Source organism: Dermacentor albipictus, chromosome 5, assembly GCF_038994185.2.
Source record: "Dermacentor albipictus isolate Rhodes 1998 colony chromosome 5, USDA_Dalb.pri_finalv2, whole genome shotgun sequence".
In the NCBI taxonomy this organism is placed as follows: Eukaryota; Metazoa; Arthropoda; class Arachnida; order Ixodida; family Ixodidae; genus Dermacentor; species Dermacentor albipictus.
In genome coordinates, this window is record NC_091825.1 from 165,212,247 (window position 1) to 165,235,403 (window position 23,157).

Below are 23,157 nucleotides of genomic sequence, written 5' to 3' on the forward strand. Positions count from 1 at the left end.
CGCAAATTAAGTCACATCGAGGACGCAAGCTCAGCGGCCTTGTAATTCTCTTGTTTTTTTCTCTATAATTGCTCTTCTTATTTGAAGTGGTATGAGCCTTGGAATAGAAGATGAAGAAGCGCAGGAGTCTGGGTTCAGGAGAAGAGAAGAAGGAAGTGAGAATAAAATGGTAGACAAGATCCCCGCGAGTGGGTAAACGCCAAACTCATCCAGGACATCATCATCATCATCAGATGGACGCCAGTTCCATAGCAATACTTTCCGTCTATTGTATCCTTTAACTAGGAACGCTACATTATTCTCGAACCTTTTGCCACTTCATCGGATGTTGCGTGCTGTCTCTTGCTTACGCTCTTTTCTGAAGGTTATTCATTCCTCTCTTTGTAATTTGTTTTGACTGTGTGCTTGATCACATAAGTACTTGATTACTAGCGCCAGATTATCGCGGAGTGGAACGTGCTTGCACAATTTTATTTAATGCCGAAACACCTTCCGGTGCTCTCCTTGACCACGCGCGATATCAACTTTACATGTCACGTCATTTTCTTGCGTCGCATCAGCGGCGCGGGCATGCATCGCAAATTATGTTTTTTTCGTTTTTGTTTACTTTTGGAGCTTGTAATTTGATCTATTATTAAGTCTTGATATTTGTTCTCACTGTTCTTGCTCAACCTTAACTGCAAGTGCTTTATTTTGTCTTGTATATGTTTTGAAGGAACTTGGGTTTTAGTTCGCGTTCTTACCCTTTACTATACGACATCGCGCACCTGAACCTCATGTTTGTTATAGTTGTGGAAGCATGATATGGGGCTCACGAGGCGGAAAATCCCGCTTTGTCGGCGTTGGCATTACCCCGATGGTCAATTGTTAATTGAACGATGGTAAATTGTCAATACACAATCGACCAAGTCAATTGAGCCGATCGAGGCAGTTGATGACGTCAGTTTGGACAAAATTAATTAAGAAGATGTTAATTAAGGACGAACTAGTTAAGGCAGAGTGAATTAAGACGAAATTAATTAAGGTAGGTTTGATTAAGCTATTAGCCCCGAGAACGAACGCGAGCGGCGCTGCGAGCGCCGCTCGCGTGACGTCAGGGCACGGACTCGCGCCTGTCGTCTACTACAGTTCGGGCGTTGTCCGGGCGCTTTCTGCGGTGTTTTCGTTTGTTCGCCCTCGTTCTCTCTGCTTGTATACTTATGGTGGTCGTCTCAAATATATTTTTACGACGTCTTCCTTTGCGAACATTTATTCAAAGAGCTAATTTCTTAGACAACAATGCAGCTCTCGAAGGCAACGCTACAGTTCCAGCCGAAGCGACGCAGACCAGCCCATTGCGGGTTTTTCATACGCGGATAGACAATCGCAAAAGCATAGCCTATAGGAATCCAGTTATGATACCATACCTGCCGCGGTGCAACAAGTATGTCACAAAGCTGGCTATATATGACTTATACAGCAGTTACGTTGATTTTATTCCGCTAAAACAGGCTTGCTCACGACGAGTAGTTCATGGTATAATATCGAATTTTTGCATTTCCTCACAGAAACGCTCGGCAGTAGCACGGTGACTTAACTAATACTGGAGCTTAGATTCTACACGCCTCACTTGCTTCTTTAACTGCTTGTCAACATTAGGCGGTTCTTCACGTGTTTATTTTTTTTTAAGCGGCGGAAATTTGAAGTAAAGTTAATGAAGGCTTACAGGTATTTACAGAGTACAAATAGGAATGTACCAATATATATTCCCTTTTCCGTGCTACACGTTGAACTCACCTCTTTAGAGCGCGTTTGTTAATGATTAATAATGCATGTTATGTTCCTTTTTTTTGTCTATGTTACCAAGTGTATATCATTTATTTATTTCAATGCAGCAGTGTGCTTTGCATTGTTATCGTGGAAATATTTCACTGTGCTTTCATATATTGTATAACTGCAATGTTTTATGGCCACTATATAAATGTAATTTATATGGCGCTTGATGTGTTACCCCATGCAGCCATATTGAACCTTAGAGGGTGAGGTTACCTTAAGCCGCGTCTGTGCGGCTTTTTTCCCTCATCCACCTCCATTTACCACTCCTCTGTACATGTGTGTGTGTAAATGGAAATTAATAAATCAAATCAAATCAAACTCACTTGAGAAATTTACTGATGCTTGTTGCTTGAGGAATATACATGACGAATCTGTTTGGCAAACTGACACAGGCTGCTCGGCCCGTTTTTTTTTAGTGAAGTATGCCTGCTGGACCACATAGCTGCAGCCAGAAAGCAGTCGAAGCGTCAATGACTAGTAGTATGGGACATATTGAAGATATCGAAATTCCCCCGGTGGAGGGTCAGAAATCAAGTGAAAGTACATGCAAGGCTTGTGGTGCTTTCTTTATGAATGTGTGCGATTGGATTGGAGCAAACTTAAATTAGCCTGCAAGGTTCTCTTTTATGTACCGACGAAGCGAATAGTTATCCGTTTGTATAATTAAATAACGCTGGATCGAGACATGGTGAGACAAAAGGTGCTTGAATTTTCCTTTTGTAGGCAATCTAAGCTGCGTAGTAGTAGCTCGAGAATACTTTAGCCATTCCAGTTGGCGCTGTAAAAAAATGCTTTATGGTTTTAATTCGAAGTTGAAGTGAACTGATGGGTTTCGCGAACATAGCGTGCCTCGCCATACGGACAGTCGATTGCTACCGTTACGTGATCAGGGGTGTGCCATATTGTCGATAAAGGCTACTGAAGGCCACTATGATACATTTCATCACTTTCAATTGAGTGGCTCTCGATCTAAACAACGAAACTTTTCTCTCAGGTGATTGATACTATGGTGTTTGTGAATTAACTATGTAAATACTCTACATGACCCGCCGTCGTGTTAGCAGCCATGAGCAATTCGTTTTTTGGAGGCCTGTTTCAGAGGAGGATGAAAGTAGCAGCAAACATTTTCATAAGAAATGCGCGCCTAACTATTTTTTTACGCATTAATGAATGGCCATATTTGAATAGAACAACACACCAGAGTAATAGGAATCATGATGACCGCTTCGCTGGGCAGTGTCTTTTTAACATCGGATAACATGTTGACGCCCATTACCAAATTTTTCGTCCACGTAAAATGTAATACCTCTCATAGCTAAATACTAAAGGAATGTTAAGTGTTTAGCGAAGGATCATACACAACTTCGCGCATTGAATTTGCAGATATTGTTTTTTTAGTCAAAATTTATCGATAGACACGGCGCATATATGCATTGCAAAAACTAGTAGACCCCTTTAACGCTACTTAGCTTGCGATATCCAAGCCGCAAAGTTTCTCGACTCACACGCTTTTGAAGAAGAAACTGTGGTTAAGGTATGGCAGCTGAAAGAAGCCGACTTATTCTTCAATACGTAGAGCTCGAGCCACCTATACCCCAAGCATACACGAAGGGAGCGAACGCGCGCGGCAGCCGAGCGAGCCGGAGCGAGCGGCGTCCTGGCCGTGACGTCAGTCGCGAGAGGGCGCCATTCCTCTTTCTCGGGGCTAATAGTTCACTATGGCACTAGAACCCACAACCATTGGTGGGAGTAGAACTCACGGTCTTTGATGTTAACGCGAATTTAGTTAAGAAAGAGTTCATTACGGCGCTCGAACCACGACCTTTGGTGGGAGTCGAACTCGCGACCTTTGGTGTTAAGGAAAAGTTAATTTAGATAGAGTTTTAAGGCGCTCGAACCCACGACCATTGCTGGAAGTCGAGCCCACGGACTTTGGTGTTAAGGCGAAGTTAATTAAGATTGTGTTCAATAAGGCACACGAACCCACGATCATTGGTGGGAATCGAACCTGCGACCTTTGGTGTTAAGGAAAAGTTAATTTAGATATAGTTTTTTAAGGCGCTCGGACCCACGACCATTGCTGGAAGTCGAGCCCACGGACTTTGGTGTTTAGGCGAAGTTAATTAAGATTGTGTTCAATAAGGCACTCGAACCCACGATCATTGGTGGGAGTCGAACTCGCGACCTTTGGTGTTAAGGAAAAGTTAATTTAGATAGAGTTTTTTAAGGCGCTCGTACCCAAGACCATTGCTGGAAGTCGAGCCCACGGACTTTGGGGTTTAGGCGAAGTTAATTAAGATTGTGTTCAAAAAGGCGCTCGAACCCACGACCATTGGTGGAAGTCGAACCCACGGCATTTGGTGTTAAGGCGAATTTAATTAATGTACAGTTCAAAAAGGCACTCGAACCCACGACCATTGGTGGGAATCGAACCCACGGCCTTTGGTGTTAAGGTGAAGGTAATTACGATACAGTTCAATAAGGCACTCAAACCCACGACGATTGGTGGAAGTCAAATCCCGGCTGTTGGTGTTAACGCGAAGCTAATTAAAAATAGTGCATTAAGGGACTCGCAGCCAGACCATTGGTGGAAGTCGAACCCACGCCTTTTGGTGCTAAGGAGAGGTTAATTAAGATAGAATTCATTAAGGCACTGGAACCCACGGCCATTCGTGGGAATCGAACCCACGGCCTTTGGTGTTAAGGCGAAGGTAACTATGACACAGTTAATTAATATAGAGTTCACTAGGCACTGGAACCCATGAACGCTGCTGTTACATAGGGCCATTTAATTAACACACTCGAGTCCGCGACGTTTGTTGGGAGTCGAGTCCTCGACCTATGCTGGGAATCCAACCCCCGACTTTTGGTGTTAATTAGAACGAAGGTAAATTAAGACAGCTGAAAGTTCATAGCCAACGCAAGGCGGTCGCAATGCTTCGCATTCATCCACGAAGGGATAACTAAGTACCCCTTCCATTTTATTGTTGTACTTTTAACCACTGCGGGCTTGGCTGCCAAAGGGCAGCAGTATTGCATGAATAAATAAATTCAGTGCTCAACCTATTCCAGGCTTCGTAATCTCTTTGTATTCTGAGTCGTATCTCCACTCCGGAGGAATGCTTTAGACGGCTCAGCAAACAATATATATATATATATATATATATATATATATATATATATATATATATATATATATATATATATATATTTATATATATATATATATATATATATGTTCGTGAACGAATACCACTTTACGCAGCTAAAGCCTTTAATAACACTGGTAACAAATACTGCTCTAATGTGTATAAGTACACGGCGGCAGAAAACAGCAACAACATCAACAACAACAACAACAACAATAATAATAATCATAATAATAACAATAATAATAATAATCAATGAAAGCTATACATCAAGGTTGCTTATATTGCGCACACTTTTCTATCACCTGATTGATAGTGTGAATATGGTCTGTTGTTGAGTACCCTTTACGGAACTGGTCCTTTGGTTGACGAAAGCCTAAGGTGTTCCTGATTCTATTTGCAATTACCTTCGCAAATACTTTGTAGGCAACGGGCAATAAGCTGATCGGTCTATAATTTTTCAAGGCTTTGGCGTAGTCTTTCAAGTCTTCTTCAAGTAGCAGCGGTGCCGTAGAGGTAGAACACCCGCCTCGCGTGCAGGAGGTGTGTGGTTCGAATCCCAGTGCCGCGCGATTTCCCACCGGATTAAACAAAAGAAAAAAATCCGCGTGTTGATAAAATTGCATAAACAGGCCTGGAGTGTGGCCTGTTTAGGAGCCCTAATGGCGAGACTAGAAATGAAATAGACTTCATACTCTACGCTTGGCATTTTGGCAGACATTCTCAGATCATGAACAGTAGGTTGCCACTGTCCCTCAAAAGAAAAGTTTATGACAGCTATGTCTTACCAGTACTCACGTATGGGGCAGAAACCTGGAGGCTTACGAAAGGGTTCTACATAAATTGAGGACGACGCAACGAACTATGGAAAGAAGAACGATAGGTGTAACGTTAACGGATAAGAAAAGAGCAGATTGGGTGAGGGAACAGACGCGAGTTAATGATATCTTAGATGATATCAAGAAAAAGAAATGGGCATGGGCAGGACACGTCATGAGGAGGGAAGATAACCGATGGTCATCAGGAGTTACGGAATGGATTCCAAGGGAAGGGAAGCGTAGCAGAGGGCGGCAGAAAGTTATGTGGGCGGATGAGATTAAGAAGTTTGCAGGGAAAACATGGCCACAATTAGTGCATGACCGGGGTAGTTGGAGAAGTATGGGAGAGGCCTTTGCCCTGCAGTGGGCGTAACCAGGCTGATGATGATAATAATAATAGGAACGGCTAAACTTGTGGGGTCTGATGCGGGATATCTCACACCGTACTCTTGGGACAAAGGAACGACAACACAGTAGTGCAAACAGTCACAAGGGCATTTATTGCACCTTTCATACATCAATGCCTGCTAGCCGAGTTGCTATCCACAAAACATGCCGATGGGCGCGCGACAAATCTAGAAGTCCGACTTACCGCGACCGGAAGCGAGCGAATATGTTCGCCCCATGCTGGATCCCAACGCCTGGTCGTTCGCGTGTATAGTCACGCGAATCGTGGCGCGTTCGAGGGCGGCCACGCGAGGCGGTCTCGCATATGCATCGGTCGCCGCGCGCGCGGGATGTCCGCGCTGCTTCGGCGACCCGCCGGGGAAGAGAGTTGCTGCGCGTGCAAGCACGTCTGTCCCGCTCGCTGTCTGGAACCCAAGAGAGAGCGCCTCGTCTTTCCCGCACCCAAGCAACCGCGCAGCGGCGCGACGCTCGCGCCATCTCTCGCACCACGCTTGTACCACTACAACGCCGCGGCCCACGCGGCGACGCCGCACGGAGACGGGGCTATGCGGGAAAAACATCAGGGGAGGCGCGAGGGTCGCGCATCCCCACATCCCCCCAACCTTAAATCACTTCTTATTCCGGCGAAACATGTGACACGGTCTAACATCAACGCGCGCTTCGCGACAAGGTAGTACATGTAACAGTGGCCGCGCCGAAGAAATGTCCACACGCTGTCCATAGCATGCGAGCCGACATTGTCCTTGGGTGCACCGCTGGCGTCCGCCGGTCACAGCAGCGGCTTTGCAGCCTCGACGGCACGATCCCAGGCCAGGACTCCGGAGACGACGACGCAGTAGTCGGTACGAGCAAGCGTCGCTCGCGCCGACTCGCCCTGCTGGCGGGAGCCGCAGTAGCTGTCGGTGACCGCCGGCTCTTTTGTCCGCTGCCGAGGGTTGTGAGCTGGATGCAGGAGGCCGCCGAAGTCGCCGCGCCGAACTGGCCACAGCATCACCATCGCCCGGGGTGGCTCGATCGTAGTCCGGGGCAGCAGCGCAGATGATGTGCAGGCGTCGGCAAACCAGGGGTGACTCCAATCACACTGCGTGAACTCAACACACTCGGCAAACACTAAAGTAGTGCAAGGGAGAGGAAGTCTGCATGCGCATCGCCCACGTGGTACGATGTTCAACTCGGCTAGCAAAAGATTGGGCAGCTACTCAGATGCTAGGTTCACGTGAACGAAGTCGCTTTCTTGAGTCGAACGAGTAATTTCAATTCGTGCGAGGCTAAATAGAATGAGGGAAGCAACTTGCAACACCTCAACGCCACGGTCCACCAGGTTGTGTCCCTCTACGTGCGACAGGCAGCTTCGTAAAGCCTTAGGCCTAAAGCGTCGCTACTCTGACAACAACCGGCATCCAACAAACGACACCCAAAATGGGCGCAAAACAGGCAGCCGAGAGGAGACGTCAGCTCTGTGAGGTGGTCCTACTCCGCTCGGTGCACACAGCATCCGAGTTGACGGCGCCCACCGTCCCTGACGGTGTCGCAGCGCCCGGTGCCAGGCCGCAATACCAGTCAGCCCGTAGTGGCACCCGTGGCCCGCGGCCACCCGGCTCCCAGAGCCGCGACTTCATCAGTCAAAGAGATAGGAGAAGCTATTTACATAAGAAATTCGGACCACCCACGAGGCTTCCGTACTCACTCGCTTCAGGCTTGCCAATGCTTCGCGGGCGCTCAGCCTCGCTCTCCCAGGATGCAGACCACGTGGCTCTCGTACCAACGAATGCCATTAAAAAAACACTTGCGAAAAGGCTTAGTATATTGACATGTTCAAACACACTACAGCCACCGCCGCCTCGCTCAAGAAAGCACGCCGCTGACGCTAGCGATCAAAATCCACGCTAGGCCTACGCTTCGGTTCAAACAAAGGTCTCGAACGAAGCAACACTTAAAATTATCGTCCGATGCCCCAAGAGTCCCACGTTGGGCAGCCAGATGTGGGGTCTGATGCGGGATATCTCAAACCGTACTCTTGGGACAAAGGAACGACAACACAGTAGTGCAAACAGTCACAAGGGCATTTATTGCACCTTTCATACATCAATGCCTGCTAGCCGAGTTGCTATCCACAAAACATGCCGATGGGCGCGCGACAAATCTAGAAGTCCGACTTACCGCGACCGGAAGCGAGCGAATATGTTCGCCCCATGCTGGATCCCAACGCCTGGTCGTTCGCGTGTATAGTCACGCGAATCGTGGCGCGTTCGAGGGCGGCCACGCGAGGCGGTCTCGCATATGCATCGGTCGCCGCGCGCGCGGGATGTCCGCGCTGCTTCGGCGACCCGCCGGGGAAGAGAGTTGCTGCGCGTGCAAGCACGTCTGTCCCGCTCGCTGTCTGGAACCCAAGAGAGAGCGCCTCGTCTTTCCCGCACCCAAGCAACCGCGCAGCGGCGCGACGCTCGCGCCATCTCTCGCACCACGCTTGTACCACTACAACGCCGCGGCCCACGCGGCGACGCCGCACGGAGACGGGGCTATGCGGGAAAAACATCAGGGGAGGCGCGAGGGTCGCGCATCCCCACAAACTATACGACGAACACGCGCGCGCTTAGCCAACACGCCGCCGGGTGACCGAGCGCCGCACCGTGGCATGAATGGATGGATAGATGGATGTTATGAGCGTCCCCTTTGGAACGGGGCAGTAGGTTGTGCCACCAAGCTCTTGCTACTATACTGCCTAATATCGTACCTAGGTTAAACAATGAAAAAAGAAAAAAAAAACACTATGAACAACCACGCCCCAATTTTCTGACCCTTTATTGCGAACTGTGCTTTTGTACGTCTGCGTCTTTTGTCGTTTCCCTACTTTTCTTCCACCAATCCCCCAATCGCCTCTTACTAATTTCTATAGCGCACATGTTTTCTTTACCACTGCTCGCGCTGTACCCAACGGCTTCAAGGAGGCCAGTGGTGCCTAAATCGACCCCTGCGTAGGCGTCTTCACATTCTAGTAAAACATGCTCCGTCGTTTCCCTAGCTTTACCGCAGCAAGCACATCTTTCTTCTTCCTTCTTATATCTCGCTTTATAGGTGCGTGTTCTAAGGCATACCGATCTCACTTCAAAAAGTAATGAGCTTCCTTTGAGTTATCATAAATGGTTTCTTTCCTGATTTCGTTTTTTCCTCTTAAGTAGTTACTCATGCCAGGTTTATTTTCCATTGCCGCCACCCATGAGATTATTTCAGCCTCTCTGACTTTCTGCTTGACCTTCTTTGCTGCTGTGTTGCCCACCCTACAGGCCGCACACTTGCTGGTAAGATTCCTAGTTCTGTTCCTCCACCGTGAATCAATGTTTTTCCTGTACAAATACCTGAACCCTGTCCCAGCCCATTTACTTTCTTCCATATTCCTCAGCCGTTCTTCATACTCAATTTTACTGCGAGCTTCCCTCACTTCAAAACTAGTCCAGCCCATATCACCCTGCACAGCTTCATTTGTAGTATTCCCGTGAGCGCCCAATGCGAGGCGACCCATTGACCTTTGGTTCCCGTCGAGTGCTGATTGTACCCCTGATTTAAAGCAAACAACCGCATTTCCAAAAGTAAGTCCTCAAACCATTACACCTTTCCGCATACCTCGGAGGACCTCGTACCTATTGTATCCCCTTACCGGTCTGTGCTTCATTATGGCTGCATTTCTCTTCCCCTTTTCTGTTATGGTTTACGCTTACGGTGTTATGGTTTTTTTTGTAATGCATGCAGGGTAATGAAGGGTTTAGCTGGAAAGAACGGCACGTAACTTGAGGCCGCCACGCGGAAAAAGCAGGAGCCCAGGGGACAATGCCCCTTGTCGAGTCCGAATCACGCAAAAAAGGACAAAGGGAAGCAGGGCGAGGTAGGATAGAATGAAAGGGTGATTATCGCTGGCGACTCAAACCTAGATTGGTGCTCAAAAGCAATTGTGGAGAGGGCGAAAGGCGACAAAAGAGTGGCGGTAGGGACATTTCCAGGGCGGGCACTGGGTTCTGTCATCGAGCGAGCAAAATAAAAGCTCGCGGAAAACGTCCACGTGCGCAACCTTGTCATAGTAGCAGGTGGGCTAAATGACGTCCTAAACAGGAAAGTGCCAGGAGTAGCCCAGTGCTTGGCGAAGGGGGTGGACGACTTGCGCAAGCTATCCCCTTAGGCGCAGAGGTGTCGGAGGTGCCTGCACGTGACAGTCACGTACAAAGAGCCGTCGTGACTGCTAAGGAGGCAATATGGAAAATGATCCGAGAGAAAGGCTTTGAGGTTCTCGTAGTAAACAGGGAAGTGAGAAGTTGTGGTGGTTTTAAACGAGATGGGATCCACTTCAATTACAGGGTGGTGACTTGGTGGCCGCGCTGTTGCTTTTTTAGGGGGCCCGCGAGCGCTCAGCAGGTCAGACGAGATAGTATTGAAGAAGGTCCCCAAGGGGAACATCAGAAGAGGGTCTCTGTCAATAACATGAAAAGGAGGAAAGCAAGAAAAAGAGCTCGCCATGCAATAGGCTACATAAACATGCAGGGCGCCAGAAGAAAGGAAAAGTGGGCATTGATTGAGGAGCAGTTACATAGAGAACAAATAGGGGTGTATGCGGTTACAGAAACGCACCTTAGACACTCAGAAGAGCCGCCAGTTAGTGAGAATTATGTTTGCGAAGGGTGCAGTCGGAAAGAAAGCGAGGGGGAGTCGGAACGCTCATCTGTCAGGGAGCCAAATGGAAAAGAGTAAATTCACAATGTCAAGAGCATCTTTGGTTTTCAGGTACAATGAGTGGGAAAGAATCTTGGCTGGACGTTACGTATTTGTGGACCGGAAAAAATTGCACAGAGAAGAATAAAGAGTTAGTGAAATGCATAAACGCTGATATTAAGGGTTTCGGGAATGGTGCTGAAATTGTCCTATTAGGTGACATGAATGCCCACATACAAGATTGAGATGGCTATACCGACAATAACGGGAAGTCAATGCTAGACCTTTGTGAGCAACATAACCTCGTTATCGTGAATACAGGACCCAATTGTGAAGGACAGATCACGTAGGAAGTGGGAAAGCGGTGATCGACCATTGATTACCGTCTGATGATAGAAGGAATTCATGATAAGTTGAGAGAAATTGTCATCGATGAGGAAGGGTTTAGCAGCATAGGGAGTGACCATAAACGCATCATTTTGAATATGGGATATGTAGTTGGGAAAGAGAGCAAGGAGAGCAAAATGGCCAGCCCAAATTTGAAAGCTGAACAAATAGCAAATACAGTCACAATAGTTGATGAAGAACTTGGCAAATGGCCAAGTAAAGAGTGGGAATATGGTGAGCTTCTAAGTGTAATAACGACAGAAATACGGTAAGAGAAACAACATGTTCGTTGGAAAGGAAAAAAGAAATTGAAAAGCTGGTGGAACACGGAGATACGAGAAGCGATCGCCGAACGACAGAAAGCATGTCGAGAGCACAGGCAGGCAAAGAAGCCGCAGTTGCCGCAGGACGAAGTAACCAGTAAATGGAAATATACCGGGAGAAAAAGTCTATGGTTCAAATACTAGTCCAAGCAAAATTAAAAGGTGAAAGTGAACGTTGGATGTCAGAAATATGTGAGAAAAACAAGGCCGCACCTAGAATAGTTTGGAACGACATAAAATTATTAGGCAGGAAGTCAACAACAATAGAACAACATATCCTAGACGAAGATGAAAATAGACTGGAAGGAGAAGCAGCAATAAATTGCATCCGAAAAGTAACAGCCGAAACTTTCCAAGGCAATGCGGGTTGTATTTGCAGAAAAAAAAAGAGCATGAAAGAGACCCAAGTGGAAAAGGAGCTGCTGCTGACAAATTTAAACTGGGAGAAGGCGGAAGAGAAAATTCCTAAGCGCACAGCCACAGGGCTAGACGAGGTTCCCGTTAGGCTAATAAATGAACTAGGAACAAAAAGTAAGGAAGCTCTGGTGAAAGCGGTGGAAAAAACTCTAAACGATAGACGAATACTAGACAGTTGGCGACAAAGTAGAATGAATTTCATTTGTAAAGTTAAGGTGGAGAAAGACAGAATTCACTCGTATAGACCACTGACCATTACATCGGTAATATACAGGCTGGCAATGCAGGTAAGCAAATTAAAGCTTCAAGCATGGGCAGAGAATAATGGAATTTTGGATGAGCTTCAGAATGGCTTCAGAATAGGTAGGCGTTTGGATGATAACTTGTTTGTTCTTACTCAGTGTATTGAAATATAAAAAGCAGAATGCAGACCATTGTATGTGACCTTTTCAGACATTACAGGAGCCTACGACAACGTAGACCGCAACATATTGTGGGATACTCTGGAAGAGGAAGGCTTAGGTAACGATTGTCTACAGTTTTTGAGAGAGATTTACCTAGAAAATACAGTTTGCGTTGAATGGGAAGGAATGAGGAGCGAGGAGAAAGTTCATATCAACAAGGGACTGAGGCAGGGGTGCCCTTTATCCCCGCTGCTGTTTATGATGGAAATGGTGAGGATGGAGAGGGCGCTAGAAGGAAGTAATATCGGGTTTAATCTCTCATACAAACATGCGGGTACAGTAGTGGAGGAGCAACTCCCAGGTTTATTTTATGCGGTCGACATTGTGTTGCTAGCTAACGAGCAAAGTGGTTTGCAACGTCTGGCTTGTATCTGTGGACAGGACGGCAACAATTTAGGTTTGAAATTTAGTGCTAGAAAATCAGCTGTTATGGTATTCAGTGAAAACAGTGAACAGACAGTGGAGATACAGGGCCAAGAAATACCTCGGGTAACAGAATATAAATACCTTGGTATATGGATAAACGAAGGCAGTATATACATGGAAACACAGGAAAAACCATAACAGTAAAGGGGAAGAGAAATGCAGCCATAATGAAGGACAGGGCGCTATGGGGATACAATAGGTACGAGGTCATCCAAGGTATGTGGAAAGGTGTAATGGTTCCAGGATTTTCTTTTGGAAATGCGGTTGTTTGCTTTAAATCAGGGGTACAATCAGGACTCGACGGGAACCAACGGTGAGTGGGACGCCTCGAATTTGGCGCTCACGGGAAGTCTACAAATGAAGCTGTGCAGGGTGATATGGGCTGGACTAGTTTTGAAGTGAGGGAAGCTCGTAGTAAAATTGAGTATGAAGAACGGCTGAGGAATATGGAAGAAAGTAAATGGGCTGGGAGAGGGTTCAGGTATTTGCACAGGAAAAACATTGATTCATGGTGGAGGAACAGAACTAGGAATCTTACCAGCAAGTATGCGGCCTGTAGGGTGGGCAACACAGCAGCAAAGAAGGTTAAGCAGAAAGTCAGAGAGGCTGAAATAATCTCATGGGTGGCGGCAATGGAAAAGAAACCTGGCATGAGTAATTACTTAAGAGGAAAAAACGAAATCAGGAAAGAAACCATTTATGATAACTCAAAGGAAGCTCATTACTTTTTGAAGCGAGATCGGTATGCCTTAGAACACGCACCTATAAAGCGAGATATAAGAAGGAAGAAGAAACATGCGCTTGCTGCGGTAAAGCAAGGGAAACGACGGAGCCTGTTTTACTAGAATGTGAAGACGTCTACCAAGGGCTCGATTTAGGCACCACTGGCCTCCTTGAAGCCCTTGAGTTCAGCGGGAGCAGTGGTAAAGCAAACATGTCCGCAATAGGCATTAGTAAGAGGTGATTGGAGGTTTGGTGGAATGAAAGTAGGGAAACGACGAAAGACGGAGACGTACAAAAGCACAGTTCGCAATAGGGAATCAGAAAATTTGGGCGTATTAGTTCATAGTGTTTTTTTTTTCATTGTTTAACCTAGGTAGGACATTAGGCAGTATAATAGCAAGAGCTTGGTGGCGCAACGCACCACTCTGTTCCAAAGGGGACGCTCATAACATCCATCCATCCCTCCATCCATCCATGCTAGGCGGCGAAACGCGGCCGCCCGACAAAGATAAACAAGTACATGTGTCAATTTATAGCGGAATCGCAATTGAAAACGGTATGCAGAACCTATCAGGAAGTTCTTGCATCTGATATACTCAAAATCAGTAGGTAAAAGTAGCCTCCAAGCACAGTGTAATATTGCTAAAATTGTTCCAATCCAAACATGGGGAGCAGTTTCATCGCTAGCAAAGTACCACCCCATATCTTTGACTTAAACCTTTTGCAAAATGCTTGAGCATATTGTTAGGCGAGGGACGAGTCAGTAAGACGAGCAACTATTTGCAGGTTATATTTACAACAGCGTTTGCAGCTCTGAGCGGCTAGATTTACAGCGCAAGCCGAGTTCGTTCTTCTTCTTTTCTCGAGTGATGGCGCCCACGCGCCTCGTTCCAACAATAATATACCACACGCCTGTAGGAATATTGTCTTGTAGTTCATTAGAGATTTTGTAGAAACTAATCATATCCTTCATCCAAAGCAGCACAGCTTCCGTAGTTGGTTATCCACTGTTACTCAACTAATAGAAATAACTCATGACCTTGCACAAACACTTAACAACCAGTCTCAAATTGACATGCTCTTTCTGTATTTATCAAAAGCCTTCCACCGGGTCGCTCATTCGAAACTAATTTTCAAGCTTACGAACATACTCGGAGATGGGTTGGTGGCTTGCTGGGTAAGTTATTATTTTTCCAAGAGGCGGCAGTTTGTGCACCTTGGAGACGATTCGTGAGATCCTATTCCAGTTGTTTCCGGTGTCCCTCCGGGTACGGTTGTAGTTGCCCTCCTTTTTTTACTAATCATAAATGATATTGCGAAAGAAATTAACATTAAAATCCGACTGTTTGCAGATGACTGCGTGCTTTACCAAGAAATTCAGTACATTGATTCCAAAATTAAAATCAATAACGCATTAAATAAAGTCGGGCAATCGTGGAAATTTTGGCAGATGTCAAGAAATTTAGATATAACGGTTTCAATGTCTGTTACAAAGAAAGAAAGCAAATTGGATTATTCTTATTTCATTAGCAATGTCATTATTCCAAGTGTTTTAGAACATCGTTATTTAGGACTCATCATTTCTACCGACTTGACGTGGACTGCGCATATCCAACAGGTAACCAGGAAAGCAATTCAGAAACTGTTTTTTCTCAAGAGACTCTTGCGCCATATAGCATTTCAAGCTAAGTGCCTTGCCTACATCAGACTTATTCGGTCGATCTTAGAATGTGCGAATGTAGTTGGGTTTCCGCACACGAAAAATAACTTCCACGCACTCGAATTGATTCAAAGGAAAGCTGTCCGTTTTCTTTATAACCGCTACAAGCGTATCGATTCACCAACTGAGCTCTGACTTTGTGCAGACCTTCACACTCTGGGAAGTCGAGCGAAGCTACATCGTTTGAAGTTTTTGTATATGCTACTGCACAAATAATTTAAGCTAAACTACTCAGGCTTCATCAACTTTATCACAACTCACCAGACTCGACAGATGCACCCAAATAGATAAAAGAGTTTTCCTGCAATAATAACGCGTTCTTGTTCTCTTACATCCCGCAAACCGTAAGAGAATGATATGGATTGAACCCGTGTGTCCCTGATCAGACAAAGTTACCCCAAGTTATTGAGCTTGCCGAGAAGGCACTCCTCTCTTTTACTTATTGATATGGTTCGCGTCTGTGTATTGGTTCCCAACTACTCTGTATATATATATATATATATATATATATATATATATATATATATATATATATATATATATATATATATATATATATATATATATATATATATATATATATATATATATATATATATATATATATATATATATATATATCAACGCACATCTATGTTCTTTTGTTTAATGTCACGAGCAGAACTGCTTGACAAATATTGTTATTTCAGGAGATCATTGCTCTCAATGGCTCCTGCGAAGAGGCACGCAATTTCTGGGAATTGAAAGAAACCGATCTCGTAGAGAACGATGCGTGTTTGAACCAGACTCCAGACATGACACTGCTCATTGCATACTCGAGTGGCACCACGGGATTGCCAAAAGGCGTGCAGCTGACCCACCGGAACATCATAGCCCAAGTGATATCGTATGGGTAAGGTTTCAAGTTTTCTTTCTATCTAAAAGGAAATTGCAACATACTAAAATATAATATAGATCATATTATTTATGTAATGCAAACGTAGTTAAGTTAAAGAAAGCCTAAGGCGGCTAGGATTACTAGGCAATTGCGTTGCTGATCATGACGTTGCAAACACCTCATTGAACCTTGTGCAGTAATGCTTGAGCGGTTCATTGCCGAGTGTTTTCAGATCCGGCGCACCGTGTTAGGAATGGCCTGCCGATGTGACGATATGCAAAGTTTTGCCAGCCAGCTGCGGCAGCGGCGTCAACATTTTCTAGGAAGCCACCGTCTTTCTCCAGCCGAAAGGCACCACTAGGTCTACTTTGGGAGGAGGACAATACGCAGCGTCAGCGACTCCGTCACGGGAAGGCCGAGATGAGTTCGACGAACCAGGCTTTGTCACTGAACTCGCCACCGTCGACCTGGTCTGCCTTGAGCGGGAGAGTTCCCGAGGGAAGGTATTTGGCGGCACCTCCCCACGCGCATTTCAGGACGTAAGCCCCGAGTTCTTCGAAGTCCGTCTCACCTCGGTGGGGGCAGTGAAACCAGTGCGGAAGTGGTGCGTATGCCCTCCCGCTCAAAGGCGGCTAGGCTACGATAGCGGATCGAACATTTTTCCCTCACCTAGGGATCTAGGGAGCACGGAGTGTTTATAAGCAGCTGTTTGTCGCTGCTAGGGCCGGCTCTGTGATCGTTCTCTGTGATTGTGCTCGTGAGCTGTGTACTCGTGTTCGAGAAGCCGCGTGTTGGAGCTTCGTGCTCGCATGCTGTATCCTTCGTCTTGCGTGCTCCATTTGGGAGTCACGCTAGACTGTCGAATGTATCCCTCGTTCTAATGTAAATATATGTAAATAAATTCTGCTCGCCTAGTCCTGCCCCCCAAGTTTCCCCCTACGACCCGACTACAACTCCTACAACCGTTAGGCTCAGCATAGATTTAAGCGCGGCAACCAGAGCGTTGGCGACGTCGCTCTTTCCACACCTCCACGGACACGTTGCAGCCTTTCCAGCCAAATTTCTGGCACTCTAAAAAAAGAAACAGGAAACGCGGCACAATCAGTTGCGGCACCAAGTTGCCTTTAATGCACAAAAACAAGAACTGAGGTTGGTAGAATCAGACTAATTTTGAATTTTGTTGATGAAGGAGAATAAAAATCTTCGGGAGGTATTTTATGCACGGAAAAATTTCTTAACGATTGATCGTCCAATAACTAGCCTTTCAAAACAATTTATTATTTTTTTGCCACTCCTCTTGACAAGTGCAACCAAATATACCTGCACAGTTTAATAACAGTGAACATGGGGCAGTGCATATCTTTTCCCAAATGGTTGTTTTCGGTATAACCATTCATCCATCGGAAGCCCTCCCCCCCCTCCCCTCAGCCTATCTCCGAAATGAAGGGAAAGAAAGCTTAGTAAATGAAAGAGACGTCCACTGAAAAAAAAATACATGACGCCAAGGACTGTTTACACCTTTACAGCCTTAGCTCAATTACAGCCAACAGCGGTTATGAAGCGCCTATGACGAGATATGTTTGGATAATTCCGCGTGGTCTTGGAAAGAATCCGACGGTAGCTCTGGACCGCACTGACAGAACTACAGTCGCCAAGAATACTCCTGGAATTCATGGACAACGCTGGCTGCTCAGTAATCTGAGCCAGCAAGCAGTCTGCACGTAGCAACAGATTGCAACGTAGCAACGAAGCAACATTGCGCCATGGCAGGGGCGAGACGATTAGTAGTGCTAAACTTGCACTCTTTGTTCTATCGTAACGAAGTAGGAAAGAAGATAAGAGCAAATCAAGTTTTGTGTACAAATTCACATGAGGATGGTTTACAACAGCTCCATGGTTCTCGGAGCCCACTACATGTAAAAGTATTTCCATTTCCGAGCACACGCTTCAAACGCCAAGCTCCCCTATTTATTCAGTCCATTTCCCTCTTTCGTGCGAAGAGAGAAGTCAGTGTCCTTCTTCCCGGCCAATCGAAACTGTCGCACAGTGTACAAAATCCCACCCATGGTGTCGCACCATCCCGCCGGACCCCGCCTCTGGTATCCAACATTCGACACGCCTTCGATGCAATGAAGATGCGATTTCATGTGAAACCCAGGTCGGTGCTGCTCCCACGAAGTTGTCGGCGTAGGCCCTGGGCATCAATTACTAGTTTACACCTGACCGATGTCACCTACACAGTTGGGGGTAGCAGAACATCTTGTTCGTCAGCTCCGGGTTCTTCAAGAGACGAAGACGCAACAAATAATCACTTTTCAATTATGTTGACGTGACGCTGGTTTCGTCACCAGCTCGTTGGTACCTAAAAGACGATGAAGCGGGAATTCATTCCGTGGCTGCACGCTCGTCGATGTGCATCATTTGTCCAGAAGGGCCGCCAGGCACAACATTGCTACACGCCGATCGTAACAGCATCTCTGGCGGGGGAGGAAGATCCCGACGCGTAGGGGCCAGCAGCCACTGGGCGAGAAATCCACGTTTCAGTAGCGTAATTTCCTTCCACGCCGACCAACCCCTTGTTTGTAGGACGGGCATAACTTGGAATCGTTCGGCAGGTCTCGTAGTGCTATTGTGCCTTTTCTCCCTGGCCCGGTCTGGTGAAGGTGCACTTGCAAAGCAGTCTTGCAACTTTTTCGTATCCTGTTTCACAAGCAAGTACTCCTGAACAGTGCTGTACCTACAATCCCAAAGCAAGCGAGCAAAAGGCGACTCTCCTTACCTAGCCTTACAAAAAAAAAAAAGAAACTCGCTACTGCTTTCCTATCCCTTTCGCGCGTCCTCCCACTTAAGCACTAGAAACAGCCGTTTTCTAGAAGTTCCAAGAAGTGATTACAAACATCAGCTAACACTCAGCTACAACCACGCGATAGCCCAAAGCGTATGAGAAGAAAAATACGAACAGAAAAATGACGCGGAAAACAGAGTGAACATGAGGCCTTCGCTACACCAAGGGCCAGGATCTCCCGGTTATTGTGGCGGTCGCGCCATATTTCAATCCTTTTGCATCGTGGCGCACGAGACAGATTGGCCACGCCAGCTAATATACCGCGAAATGAAAACACTCATACAGTTGCGCTCAAATTTAGCATTAGAGATAATTTTTTACTCCAGCGAGGAAGTCATCATGTTTCGCTACGACCTGGCTTGATCCTGAAAGCGATGGACTGTCGCTCAGTGCCTACGTAACGCTAAACGCTGCGTGAAAAGGACTCGCGAATGTAGACTGATCCCGACGGTGGCACTGTTTAACACAGCGCCTCAAAGCACTATATCCCACGTTGTAAGAATAAGAGAAATGGGTACACTCTCGATTTTATAAGCCACAGTTTTGCTATGCTACACTAAGTACGCATAATACAGTGCTAACGTATATTGTGTATTATTTGTGCGTTTCCTTCCTGTGTATTTAGCTTGATAGAAACAGCAGCGCACCGCTTGGTGCTCTCGTGCGCAAGGGAAGGGCTCTCGGAATTTCTATGCGATGAGACGTGCGCTGTAATTGTCTCAGAGTGCTCGTTCGTTGCGACACGAGAAAGTGTGCGTGTGCTTGTGGTCTACACCTGAGAGGGTCGGAGAGCTGTACTGGAACGCCTAAGCTATAAATCTCACCCTCGGTACGTATTTATTCTTAAGTTGCTCATAACTACGCGCGACAGAGTCCTACCTGCCAACCTAGCTACTGCAATGTGCATTGACATAGGCAAAAAATATATTGTATACGTCAAATTCGAGGTTACATCTTCGCTGAGAGTATACCTGCATACGACGAAATGTCGCGTTTTATGTGTTTTCGCCTTTGTTGAGCAGGACAAACCCAAGCAATGGTGCTCATGGTACAGGTTGAAAAGAGCGAAAAATGAACTACTGGGGCCCTATCACGTAAAACTATTCCAATATGTTTCTATTTTAATCTCCTGACATCAAATTTGCGTAACCACTGACGCAAGCACCGGGCGGTCACCCGCAGGGTTGTCTGAACATACCAATCGAACGCTCTCCTCGCTCATACGAGGTCACTTTTGTTTGCTTGAAAAACAAATAACGTTGCCTAAACTGAGCGGCTTGTCTACCTAATTGGCTGACAAGAGGCGAGGAGAACGCTCAAGTGGAGAGGGATTCACTGGGGCAGAGCCAGTGCACTGAAAATCGATAACCGGATGAAGAGGGTGCTGCCGACGTGTGCGATTGGTCGGCTTTCCCTTGCTTAGCTTGTGGTGGCTGATCGAAAATCACGGCGGCATGCAACGGAAGCTTAATAACGACGCTAAAACTGACCCTCAGCAAAGAAGAGTTGGCAGAATAAGGTGGTAAACGTGCCGAAAGGGCTCGAAAACGTTACACGGCCACACAAGAAGATTTATACGCAAATACACCCACGCTCTCCAGCAGGTGCGAGTAGCCAGCGTCTCAGCGATCGGCGGCAGCCATCTTTTATTCCTTTCGGAACGGGGCAGCCTGCGGCTATTCCGAAGAAAATTCAGTTTTGTTCCGCATATTAATTCATCTTTATTGCGTACACGTTACATTTACGCGGTGAGTTTGTGCGGGTTTGTGACGTCGCGTGAGAGGCAGGTGAAGTGGGTGCAGCCCGAAAACTTTTTACCAATAGCCGAGGGCTAATGGCGAAAAGGGGTCAAATCAAAAATAACTGTTTGTTTCTTTTTTCTGTCAAATCATGCATAATGAATGTGTACACATCATATCAGATGGGGAGGTATCGCGGTTTTCGTGACGTCGCGTGACAGACAGGTGAAGTGGGCGTGGTCGAAAAAAGTTTTTGACCAATCGTAGAGGGCTGATAGCAGAATTGGAATAGAAAAGTTTGGAATAGTTTTACGTTATAGCACCCCTGTATTCGCTAACTTGTTCACTACCGCTTGGGACACCATAGAAAAGGCACCTCCACTCAAAGCGCTTTCGTCGTTCGCGCCGTTTAATCATAAGACAGAGGCAGATCATTCGGCATGTTGTTGTCAACGTTTACAAGCTTAGCACATTCGTATTAAGGTAGGCACTACTTATACATTTTATTCGTGTATTGTTCACAGGTATCTAGACCCCATATTCGAGAGGGGAGATTCCTTCTGGTGCCCATCTACAATGATGCACATCGGTGGCTTCTGGACTGTCTTTTGCTATCTCGGACTTGGCTGCAAAGTGGTTTTTCGTGACTTATTTGACATTGGCTCAACGTTGGCCGCCATAAAGAGACACAAGGTAACTCCGTCGTAATATAGACAAGTCAGCATTGGTATAAATAATGAACATCGTTAGAATTGCATTACTGGCCTCTTTGCAACACCAACACGATACTCAGAAATCTAGAATTTCCTTTCACTGGGCACAGAATGCAGAACTGTTGTGAGGGCACACCACGTTGAAAAGAAAAACGTTTAATTTTCCCAATGAATTGCGCAGTTTCAGAGGGTTGGGTACTTACGCATAAAAAATACATGTAAGCATTAAATGCCTCTCGGAGGACCTAGTAACCCTCCAAGGAACTATATGAATGTCACATAGGTAGGAAGGCTCTGTGGAACAAGACAGGTTCCTTGGCGAATATATAAGCCCACTTTTTTACTAATAGCCGAGTACATGCCCTGAAGATGTAAATTTGTTTTTCTAGTCTTGTACGGTAAATGACCTAATGTGCCGACCTTTTCTCTATGGTATGTGTTATACAAGCTGAAAAAGGTTTCTAACTTTCCTTGACTCTGTATGTTTTGAAATGAGAAACGATAGAAATCGAGGAAGAAAGGTTATATTTACTCTCCTGTCTTCTATCAAGCCCAAGATAGAGAACCAGCAATCTGAACTTTTTCGTAAAAGAAGTTACGTGGAAATATAGCTCGAAGGAGCAACTACTATTTGATGCTTTAGCTTCAACATATTTGGCTATCGTAGCGGGGAAGAAGAATAAACATTTTTTCTTCTTTTGTTCCCTTCTAAATATAAAAAAGCCGTAAACATAAGCCATACCATAGCGCTAATCCCACACGAAGCAGTTGATCACATTTTGTATGCTGTGTATTTTTTTTAACAGCCGACAACCGTTGCGATGTACCCCTCAGCCATACGTCAATTTGATCAGTGGTCACAATCTGGGGACTTCGAAAGGAGTAGCGTGAAAAAACTTCTAGTTGGTGGTGGTACAGTGAGCCCATCCGTACTCAAGAGCATCCGCAGGAAGTTGGGCTTGAAGGAATTATCACAAGGTACGTCGGGGATAGATTGATGAACACGGCGTTTGAAGGGCTTTGAAGTCAGTGCTCTTAACTACTCTATGGTGCCTGCCTATGTGCGCATTCGGGCTGTCCGATCATATGCGTACGCGTTCTCACCATTCAGAACGGGATTGCCTTTGAAAGATTGTGACTCTGGGAAGCATAACCTCCACACGTGAAACAAGGAAAGCCTGTTAGCACAGGCATTTATTATTACATAATTATTATAGAAGTTTGACAACAAAACATGCCAGCAAAACATGCCACGTGTGAGGGGTAAGCCTGCAAGACGGAGTCAGGAGGGCAAGCACTATCGAAATGAATTCCTCACGTACTGGGTATGCTGGCATACATAGAAAGAAGTTTTAAAGTTGTCAATGCGATAATCAAAGCAAAGTAAAGTGATACATTCCAGAATCGCGGAAGGTTTCTGTGCCTTGAAATTACAATGCTATATTTCTTTTTACAGAGCATGTACTAGATTGCGTATTATGTGCGAAAACTGTACAGAGAAGTCTATGTATTTTCTTACGCATTTTCATGAAATGCATGCACAGGCTCAAGAGGCTTCAGCCGTACGTGCTGCTACAGAGGCAAAACAATGTGTTGGGAAATTTGCAACCAGGTTGATTGTTAACTGCTAGATAA

The 23,157-nt window shown here is 45.9% G+C and overlaps 1 protein-coding gene across 1 annotated transcript in view; it reads left to right on the forward strand.

The window, feature by feature from the left end:
- Nucleotides 1-23,157, forward strand: part of LOC135917569 (uncharacterized) — a 131,700-nt gene that overhangs the window by 65,109 nt on the left and 43,434 nt on the right. Inside the window, exons 4-6 of the mRNA XM_065451123.2 lie at nucleotides 16,038-16,240; nucleotides 21,334-21,502; nucleotides 22,329-22,500. Coding sequence (XP_065307195.1) covers nucleotides 16,038-16,240; nucleotides 21,334-21,502; nucleotides 22,329-22,500 — 544 coding nt within the window. The remainder of the gene's footprint in view (nucleotides 1-16,037; nucleotides 16,241-21,333; nucleotides 21,503-22,328; nucleotides 22,501-23,157) is intronic.